The sequence below is a fragment of the Geospiza fortis genome, unplaced genomic scaffold, assembly GCF_000277835.1.
Source record: "Geospiza fortis unplaced genomic scaffold, GeoFor_1.0 scaffold192, whole genome shotgun sequence".
NCBI lineage: Eukaryota > Metazoa > Chordata > Aves > Passeriformes > Thraupidae > Geospiza > Geospiza fortis.
The window spans coordinates 8,922,473-8,933,762 of record NW_005054315.1 but is presented as its reverse complement, the minus strand read 5'-3'; the positions used below and the strand labels follow the sequence as shown (position 1 = coordinate 8,933,762).

Below are 11,290 nucleotides of genomic sequence, written 5' to 3'. Positions count from 1 at the left end.
CTAACTCCAAATTATTAAATCTGTGGTAGTTAGTAGGACAAAATTTAAAAGTACCTGTCTCTCTCACTAATGAAAGCAAGCCTCTGAGGGTTAGAATCCTAATTTAATAATCATAAAAGATAAGAGAGACAAGCCTCAGCTCCCTAAACTCTCTTGAAAATTTTATACAATGTCAAACAAGGAGGTTGCCAAGACTCTTCCTAGACTGTGATATTATTTTGTTATTTTCTCCCCATTGCTTATTTTTGAGTGACAAACATAACTACACAAAATCTAACTCAATTTTTTAATCCCCCTCTGATTTAAATGTTTTGTTTATTTTAAAAGTAGCAAATTCAAAATTTTTAGAAATTTTTTAGCATAATTCCTTTATCTCATTATCTCCAGATAACCAGACAGATCTAAATCTTTGAGCAATTAAAAGAAAAAAACCAACATTAGCACAAGGCAGATTCTGGAAGAAGCAGCAACAGAGCAGTAGCTGCCAGGAAGGTACAAACCTGTTAGAGAAAGGCCAACCATGTCAGAGGTGACATCAATGGTGGAGGCCCTCTGCACAGTGCGGGACTTGGCACCATGGCGGGGGCTGTGTTCTCTTGCTGTCATTTTCTCATGAAGAGCCCTTCTCTTCTGGCTGCTTGGCTTTACTGATGTTTGTCTCACAGAGTAGCAGAGTGCAGCAGGTTGTATCCAATTGCTATTCCTCTAACATTACCATGCTAAGCAACAGAGAAAGCAAAAACATACACCAAAATTTTAGGCCACTATCAGCTACTGTTATTTTCAACAGCAGCAAACTTACTGCCATAAAATCATCTCAGGTCATTCAAATAAAATGCTCAAGGCAGATCCAATACATAGTAATTCCATTTGCATGAACTCTACATCTGCAGCATTTTACAGCAAATTGTTGAAAACTGGACCACATGCAAGAAAGCTTTTCTGTCAAAGTATGGGGCTTGAGAGAGACACGTTAACAAACCAGCTGCTCTTCTCCTTTGTCTAAGTGATTAAACCATCCTTAATGAAGTTTCCTGGTTTCTACTCCCTGGGGAGCACAAGTAAATTTGTCAGATGGGGCCTCTGTCTGCAGAGGAAGCACAAGGGATAATGACAAAGTGACAACAAGTTGGTGGGGTGCAGAACAAAAGGGCAGGAAATGTTGTCGGTGTCAGCACACTGTGCTGTTCTAGGCTCTACTGCCATGAGAAAGGGATAATGAAAACTATAAATAAAGCCTACTGGGCCAGAGAGAGGTTGAAATTCTGGGATGGTGGTGGAAAGAAAAAGCAAAAAGCGATGCCTGCTGATGTGGCAGATGGCAGCATTTGTGCTTTTCCTCCAACCTATACTTTTTTGGACTACGGACATCCATGACAATCCTTCCCCTCACAATGTCTATGAAGTGAAAATTCCAGCAGGAAAGAAGGCCTACAGAAAATTTGGTTATGATTTTAAATGTGAATGTTCCTTTAATCAACCGTGCTAGCACTGCAGTTACGGAACTTTTTTATTTGTTTCATAAGCTTATGACAAACTCTATTAATTTAGCAAGTGAGGAGTAAAATCTAATAAACCTGAAAAGTACTATTAAAGTTACTAACACCTTCCCAGCAGTCTCTCATTCATTCTACAAAACATTTGAACTACACTGCAAAATGGGAGAATATTTATTTTCCTTTTAGGTTGATGGACCTAACAATGAGCAAGATGCATTCTAATTAAATAAAGCACCTAGCTTACATTTTGTTTTAAACACCACTTTAAATCTGTCAGAAGGCCTCCAAAGGAACATTCAACCTGCTTAACTTAAGTCTTTGAATTTAATTAGTCAGCATACCCCTCTGGAGGATTTCAAAAGAATCTTTCTCTCCACATGGGGTACTCAAGCTTCTTCTTAACTCTCACTGCTTCACTAGACACCAAAAATTCAAATGCAAGTTAAGCATGTAAGACAACTGAACTGAACACAGCCCAGGATATCTACATCAGCTTAGAAATCAGATTTTAAATGAGGAGCTCATTCTAGGGAGGAAATTTGGACTTTGCCTACAAAATAAGCCAGTCTGTTACCACTCAGAACTAAGAATTTGATTCAAGTCAGGTTTCTATAATATGGCATAAGTCAATTCTGAATAGGAAAAAAAAAAATGTTTTCGAATGGAAGAAGCAGAAATTGAGATCTCTGAACGTCCCATCCCCAAAACTCTGAAACTCAGTAACAGCATATAAAAAACAACACTCCTACAGATATAATTTCTGACAGCCAAATATTAAAGCAGGCAGATTTTCAATGCATATTGAATAGTTGACATTGGATAAATTCTGGAGTTTATCTCATCCAACCCCCTTGCTCAAAGGAAGCTTCTCAGGACAGTGTCCAATTAGTTTTGGACAAGAATTGGACAAGGTCTTTTGGACAAGACCTCTCTAGCCAACCTGGTTGTTCCAAGGTTTGATCACACACAGTAAAAAAAGCTTTACTCTATTCATTAATGTTTAAGTGGCTAGTGAATAACCAACCTTTCTCAAATAGTACTGAATGTCCTAGTATTCATTCAAATAAAACTTCCATCAAAATTCTTTGACAGTTTCCAAGGCTTTCCATTCTCCTATTTTTTTCCCTTCTTTCAGCAATAGGTTTTCCTTGGTTTGTTCTTTATATAATGTGATGTTTAACAGTCTGTAAATCTATTAAACCTAACTGCCTGATGAAAAGACCTACAAAATGTACTTGCAGAGATTAAGACAGGATACCATAGGCCCTTCCCCCAAAATCTACAAATAACATATTAGAGAATAACTGACATGTTCACCAAGGTACAGGTCAGACTGTAACTAGGTTCAAGAGCCCGTCTGCTTTTCAGCTAAAATCTCTGCAATTCCTGACATCCTTAAAAAGGGTCAATCCTTGATAAGTTAAAAGAGGGTCAGATATCTAATTTGTTTTGAAGCTATTTCTATTTAAATATTACTGAGTGTAGTAATTTTCCAAGGCTAAGACCTCAACAATTCATTTAAATTGCAATATTAATTTATCATCTAATGATACATCTTTACATTACTTACAAGGATCATACTTACAGAGGGCTCTTTTCCTTATGTGGGGAGGGATTATGTATATCATAATATCAGTTAAATCCACATCTAAAAAAATAAACAAAATAATAATCATAAATTCACCATCTTTTTATATTGCATACATCACAACCAGTGGGCAGGTACCATTCTCAGATTAACTGTAAGTGTTACCAGTGCTCACAATAAAGTTTACTGAAAATAAAAAATTGTATGATCTTCTACTGGACCTCATACAGCATTAGTCATGGCAATACCCAGCCAGACCAGGAGCACAAAGAAATAAGCTTATGCTGAAAAGGACTGACTTCAGGTCAGCATTTAGTGAGTGGGTAGAACAGCTGTAAGAAACATATGCAAACATGTTTGCCAAAAGGCCTCGTGCTATTAAGAAAAAGGAATGTATATGATAAGTTGACTTTAAGACAGCATTTGTTACTATGCTTGCTTTTCTACAGCTAAACTTTCAAAACGTTGTTTGGAAGAGTTATAACTGTTACTGTCATGAGAGCAGATTCTGTGTCCAAACACAGAAGTTCAAAAGATCAGGATGTAGGTCTCTAAACACTCTGTGAGGGAGGCTTCTACAAACAGGGGGCAAGGAGCATACAGTAAAAGCAAATTATTTTTAAGCTTACTACAGGTTAAATGAAGATTTATATTTGATAATGCCATCTCATTCAAGTACATTTATATTAAAAGGCTATGTCTTTTAAGATCTCCCATTTATCCCATATTGCAGTAAAAGAAATTAGGAATTCCACTTTCAGTTTCTTGATTTAATCATCAGCCCTACCAATTACCCAAGACTGCTTTAGAATTTAACATGAGCTCTTATCGCTTACAGAAAGGTATTATCTCACCTAAAGAACACAGGAGGCAGGTGTCTGATCTCAACTCACCACTCAGGTTCTCTGTGCAGTCAGTGGTGAGACACAGGCACTTCCAGAGAACAAGTCACTCTTTTCCAAGGTAGGTGGGATGAGTCACCCCATGGAGATACCTCTCTCTGATTATAAAAATTATTTAGATGACTCACTTAGCCCTGCTGCAGCTGGGCAAACTGGATCTCTCCTACAGCTGTGCCAGCTCAGGCAGGGGTGAGTTCCCTTTACTCAATGCATAACCAAACAACAGGTGCTCTGATCCCCCTCCTGAATGACAACTGCTTCAACAATTACAACCTTATGATCATGTTTTTGACAAAAACCAAAGGAAGTAGCATTCTTACCAAATTAAAGGTAGCATTAAGAGATCACACAGTTTCCTTAGATGGGATTTATCCTTAAATGGATAGTTTCCAAAGACTGGTACCACTCTAAGCAGACAGCAATGCCAAGGCTGATGTAATTCATGTTGAGGCACCCTCTCCTGAAGATGGCATGATTTATCTACATACAGCCTTTGGCTTTGCCCTCACTAAGATGGCAGACAGTGGATGTTGGCAAGTTGTGCAGCTTTGCACTTCATGAAGCTTTGCTGTCAGCCCAGTTTTCAACAGACACATGAGAACATGTTGTTGACCTCCAGTACTGGTAAAGGCCACATCCACAGTTCAGAAAAGGCAGGCTTCTGTTATGTGAATATTTATTTGTCACTCTATTAACACAAAAGTGTATGACTCGAAGACAGGATCTTCATCTGATGCTACTTCTGCCCTGCTATCCCCAGACCTGCCAGTTAGCTGTGGAAAGCAAATGCCATCCTGCTCAGCTACATGACCTTGTGTTTTCTGGGACTGAAACTTTGGGACATTTGGTCTCACTCTGCTTGCAAGATCTCAAGCAAAAATGATGATCACCTCAGACCCAGAATAAACCCCTGATGATTAGTTTATACAACTACAAGCCAATATTCTCCTCACCTCACCAGTAGTTTTGGCAAAGTGCTTTGGTCTGTCCCCTTCTTGAAAAAAAAATCTACCAAACTTCCCCTTGAAATAAACATGTGAGGTGAGATTAAACCCTATTTCAACCTAACATCCACTTTTTTGGCACTCCTTACACAACTGCAGGAAACAGGATTTTTCCAATTCACACATCAATAAGCAGGAGAAAGAGGATACTCCAATTACTGACTGAATCAAAGCCTACTTTGAGACTATACTTTTCTACAGCCATAGTACTCTAGGCTTATGGCATTGGATCAGGTAAAAAGGCATACCAAAGGAAAAATGCGACAGCAGTAGAAGGCTAAATGCTACTGATATATCTACATGAAGAGAATAATAAACAAAAAGGGAGAGTGTGACAGTTTCCTTAATGATTTTTAAAAAAAACAACCACAACCACTGAAAGTTTACCATCATCTCCAAGAGAGTGTTAAAAAGCAGTTGTGGGTTACTTAGTGAATTGCAATCAGTTTTAGAATCTCAAGGCTCTCCAGACTGTAAGGACTATTCCCTGAACCTTAACAATTAAGGTTCCTGTTCCTGAAAAATCCATTTTGAAACATCCAGCCAACTGCATTCTTCAAACAACATCTTCATAAATATTTTCTCTGATTGAAAATGTTTTAACAATACACAAAATCATAAAAGTGAATATTGCCTGAAACAGTATTTTGGATCTGCAGCATGGCCCGGTTTCCAACTAACATTCTATTAACCATATAAATATGGACAAAGTAATGGAAAGGAAGAAATGCCTGATTATGCTAAGTTATGAATATGTTGCCTTTTGGGTAAGAGCAGCATCTCTAATATAACTAGCATGCAGGGAGTGTTCTATTATTTATTTATTACTTCCAACAATAGAAAACCTTGGTAGTGAAACTAGAAACATGTTGGCTCAAACCCAATCTTTCAGCAATTCCAGCAACCCACCTCCAACACCTGTTTCAAAGATGATGCAAGGAACTTCATTAGGCAGGCCAGGATCTGAGGTGAAGGTCTGGATCAACCCCATCACTCATGGCTGCAGAGGCAGCCCAAGAGCAGAGCATCAGCTCAAAGGACAGCAGCTCCCAGCTAAACCCTTCTCCAATTAAGAGGTATTTTCTTTACAGTCTGACACACACATCACTCTTCTGTCTCATTTAATGAGAAACTGAATGTCCTGAATCTCGCACAGATCAAAACAGGAAAAGTCAAAGCCATGAATTTGGCACCTTGAGTCAGATCCTTCCAGCCAAACTCACAGAGGCAGCAACACAGACTATATCTACTTCACATCCATGGATTGACAACAGTTTCAGTCCATTCATTCCATGATCTAGGCCTTGGGAAGGCAAAAGAATGCAAGTGATGCCAGCATCCAAGATGAACCTTTGCCTCCCATTGACGTTATTTCCCCACAAAGACACACTCGGCAGGTGCCAGTTTGTCAGGTCCACAAAGGGGGTCTTTCTCCCCCTTCAGTCTGCTTCCTAAGTTTAGGTTCCCCTCATCATCTGGTTAAATGTCCCCTTCTCCCAGAACCTTGATTAATAAAGACAAAAATATTAAGTTTGGCCTGAAGAATCTTCTTGTCACTCTCTAAGGATTCCCTGAGGATTCTGAGTAAGTGAGTAACTGCAGCAGAACAGGGAAAAGTCTTCCACAAGAAAATGAAATCAACTAATGCAAGATGTAACAGATGTATTTGTGCAATGTGGAAAGCCCTGAATGCAACCTTCCAGTGATATTTAGATAAAAGGGCATTTCAGCACCAGGAAGTGGCTTGTTTTCTTTTTGCTTTCCTGTCCACAGATCCCACTTAGTTGCAGATAAGTTTGTAAGTCACAAAATTTATTCTTGATCCTTCCCCACTATGAACTTCTGTAAACTCAAATAATCTAAAAACCCAGTTTTACCTCTTTAATATATTTGAGTTCTTTTAACAGGAAACTGCAATTTAGGCCACTGAGTTCTCTGTGCAAATTAAAACTATTTGTCTGTATTCACAACAGAAATACAATTAGCATTCTTTTTAATGAGGTACTGTTTTAATTTCACTTGTCACTATAATATTTTTATTCCTTTAGTGCTTCTAGGAGCACAAAAATACACACATACAGAGGAGGAAGCGAGCATTTGTAACACACACATCTGTCAGCTAAAAAGGAAAAAGCGCAACTCTGTTTCACTTTGCAGAACAACTTTTATCAAGCTGAGCACTGTCCAATGCCATGGAAAATGTTAAGTTTTGCTACAGGGAAGTTTGAAGTCCAACAGTCTCATGCTCCTCTGTCACTTTACCAGCAGAAACTGAAACGGCTTACAAGTGGTCTTTATCCCACATTAACCTTTACCCTCTTGACAGGAAATGTGCTGGGCACTTTGTGGTAAAGTTTCCTGGGATGAGTTCTCTCCTCCTGACCTGGGGTTCTCACACTGCCTGCACAGACATGAGAAGCCCACGAGAACAGGGGACATATTTCCTGTTGAGGAGTCTGGACTGGAAACACTTCTCTGAATCTGATGGTCCTTTCAACACCCTCCCAACACCTGCCTCTCTTAGAGCAGTCTTTCATCATAACCATGAACCTAACAACGCAGAAACACACTGCTCTAGCTGGAAAAAATAAAATCCCTCTCTGAGCTCCTCCTGCTGCAATAAAAAGTGAGGCAGGGGAAAACCCAATGAAAGAAAACAAATCAAATAAAAAAACAAGCCCACAAAAATCCCCAAGCACCACCCCATAACACAAGAAAAAAAAAAAAGAAAAAAACCAAACACAAACCAAACAACCCCAAACCCCACAAATAAATAAACAAACAAATAAAAACAAACAAAGATAAAAAACACAAAAACCACAAACAAATCCAAATCCCAACACTTTATGGCTTGAAATGGAGATGAACCAGACACACATTTGCTAAAGATTTCATACTGCTGTTGTTTACACATCAATGTCATTAACATATTCTCCCTCACACAGGCAATGAGAGGGGGACTACAGAAAATACAGAGGGATAAAAGCACTGAAAGAAGATCTGTAATTAGAAGGTTTGGTAAAGTCTGGATTACAACAAAATGTCTAGGGAACTATCTGACCTACCTGCCTATAATATTCATCCACTGCACAGACTAACACAGCACTAATTAAAGTCAGTGTATACTGGGCAAAACAACCCAGGAATCACAATGCACTGACAGCACTGTCCTCTGTGCGTGGGATGGGATCTGACATCCTGCTCTGAGCTTCACCTGGGCAACAGGACTGCCCCTCAGAGTCACAGGGGAAACTTTATTTTCCTGACACTACATTTTCCCACATGGAAGGAATGGCCCATCGGGTCACAGGCACAGCAAAAAAATCTCTCAAGCACTCTTCATTTCCACGTGGCATTGGTCTGACTCATTGTGATTCTCACACTTACTTTTTTAAATGTTTATATAAATGAAAAATACACAACAGCACCTAAAGACAAATCAGCAATGCACAAATTCTTTCTCTAACATATGTGCTTTAAATAAGATATAACTGACTCAGAATTTGAAACAGTATCAAGTATTTAGAAAATTAAAAATAAATGTTAGTGTAGGAGTAATATTCCACAAAGTTTATTACTAAGATTTAGGCAGCATAGAAAAACTGGAGTCCTAAACTACTAATGCAAATCTGCTGGTACATATTTCTCCATCAACACTTGTTTTGTACTCCTGAACTGTTTTGTTCATGTATTTCTGATCATGTAACTTTTTTTCTACAAGAGTACATGCCTATGCTATGCCTAATGGCCACAATAGTAGATATCTTTTTAAATATTTATTTTTCTGTTGTTCCAGTATCTTATTCCTTTGTGCTGCTTTCATTTCATCTTCCTGGAAAATAAAATTATTTGTTTGCTTACAGTGACCTTTCTAAATCAATGGGACAGAGGGTTGCTGCAGGCCAAGATCCTGACTGCTCTTCCCTGCATTTCTTTCTGGAGTCATGTGAACAAGTGGTGGGATGCTGGCAGTGTGAAGCATAAGCCTCTAACTCCTCAGAGGCCCAGAACAGTCCATGCTTCCCACCACTGTTCCTGTTCCAACGCCTCGGTGGAACAGCCTCCCAGTGAAAGGAATCCTTTTTAATGCCAGTACTACCCTGTGGGCAAACAGTAAGATCATCCTGTAACATACAATGGAGGGGGTGTGCTGCGTTGGTTTCCTGCCAATTTCTCAAAATAGTTTCCTTGACAAGTTACAGGAGGCCTGTCACTAGTGGTGTCCCCCAAGGTTCAATTCTGGATGCACTACTGTGCAACTTACTCCTCAAGGATTTGGATGAAGGGGCAGATGCCTCCTCAGTAAGTTCTAGTGACAAAGCTAGGAGAAGTGCCTGATAACCACAGAGTGCTGTGCAGCCCTTTGGAAAGACCTCAACAGGTTGGAGGGACGGGCAGAGAAGAACCATTTGAAATTCAAGAAAAGCAAATGCAGAGTCCTGCACCTTGTGAAGAACAAACCTGGGCACCAGCACAGGCTGGGGGCTGATCTGCTGGAAAGCAGCTCTGCAGAGAAGGACTAGGGGGTTCTGGTGGACAACAAGCTATCTGTGAGAAAGTAGTGTGCCCTTGGGGCCAAGAAGGTCAATGGTGTCCTGGGGACCACAAGGAAGAGCACTGGCAGCAGGTTGAGGGAGGTGATCCTGCCTCTCTGCTCAGCCCGGCGAGGTCACATCTGGAGTGCTGTGCCCAGTTCTGGGCTCCTTGGTGCCAGAGAGACATGGGGCTCCTGGAGCAAGCCAAGAGGTGATTAAGAGACTGGAGCACCTTTCTTAAGAGGGAAGGCTGAGAAGGCTGGGCCTGTTCTGCCTTGAGAAGAGACTGAGAGGGGACCTCATCAATGTACACAGGTATCTGAAGGGAGGCTGTAAACAGGATGGAGCCAGGCCCTTCTTGTTGGTGCCAAGCAATACAAGACACAATGGGTAGAAACTGATGCCCAGGAAGGTCCATCTGAAAATGAGGAAGAACTTCACTGCGCAGGTGACTGAGCACTGGAACAGATTGTCCAGGGAGGGTGTGGAGTCTCCCACACTGGGGATATTCAATAACTGTCTGGACACAGTTCTGTGCCATGTGCTCTGAGATGACCCTGCTTGAACAGGAGGTTGGACCAGATGTCCCACTGTGGTGACTTCCAACCTGACCCACTCTGTGATTCTGTGATTAACTTGTAGCAAGAGCAACTGAAATCCAACCATGTAGGAATCGTGATATGAACTGCCAATCATCAATCACTTTAAAACATACTGGAATTATATTTGGAATGTATGGTATTTGGCTGCTAAATGAAAAAATCAGTAGCACAAAACTGGAATAAACAAAGAACACAAGGTACAAAGAAAATAGGTAAGTGGCTTGAGTGTCTCTGAAGTGTCATAAGAGGAAACCAGACCAAATGTCACTGCCATACTTCTATGAGTTTCATTACAAATCAATATCTAAGATCAATAGCTTTCTATTAGAATACCACATTTCAACAATTGTTCCCTATTTGTGAAAATTCCTGTGAGTTTCCACAGTTCTTACTATCAGCCTTATCAAAATACTATATTCTTTGTTGAGGTGTGATTGAGCAAAAAAAGCTATTAGAGAAAATAAATGTCATCATTATGATGTTATCTCTGAGACAGAAACAACAAAAAGTTAAGTTTGGTAAGAGTAACAGAAAGTATTTCAGCTGCTCTGATGGTTTTCATGTGTAAGATGAGCAAAAATATGAACAGCAGAGGATAAATAAAAATGTTGCAGGTACTTATTTCAAAGGTTCATGTCTCCTCATGCCAGCATATTACAGGTTAAAATGCTCCATTCAGACAGAGAAGCTGCAGTAGCTGCAGTAGCTGCAGTACATGTTGCGCAACACTTTATTCCACGATAACATTATTTTCTGTCAGCTACTAACAGACCAGATGTAATAAACAATTCAGTCCAAATTTCCAAGAATTCAAAGAATATTAAGACTCCTGTAGGTTATGGTCATGGATTTCTGGAGTACAGGGCTTTTAAAAACAATTTTCAAGTAACTATAACCACAATCTACTGGTTTGTTTTCAGCAGCTAATACCGATCAATCTTTCACGCAGTTTAGTGGCCTTCAAAAATTTATTTAAAAAATAACAACTGCTGCAGGGAGGCAACAATCACAAAAAAAAGTTATAAATGGTATCCAAAGACAAAGAGTGTATATTAATGCTGAGTTCCTTGCAGCACTCAGTGCTCAAAAATATGTACCTAAATGTCAGAGTTTTGTCAATTCTCCAAGCACTTACATGACTTCTAAAACTGGAATGTTAC

The 11,290-nt window shown here is 39.7% G+C and overlaps 1 protein-coding gene across 5 annotated transcripts in view; it reads right to left on the bottom strand.

Moving 5' to 3' along the window:
• INPP4A (inositol polyphosphate-4-phosphatase type I A) overlaps positions 1–11,290 on the bottom strand; it is a 70,728-nt gene that overhangs the window by 44,668 nt on the left and 14,770 nt on the right. For all 5 annotated transcript variants that reach the window (XM_031056131.1, XM_031056135.1, XM_031056133.1 and 2 more), the window contains 2 exons: positions 3,085–3,147; positions 501–719 (listed from right to left, as the gene is read on the bottom strand). In XM_031056131.1, the coding sequence (XP_030911991.1) occupies positions 501–606 (106 nt within the window). In that variant the 5' untranslated portion in view covers positions 607–719; positions 3,085–3,147. The remainder of the gene's footprint in view (positions 1–500; positions 720–3,084; positions 3,148–11,290) is intronic.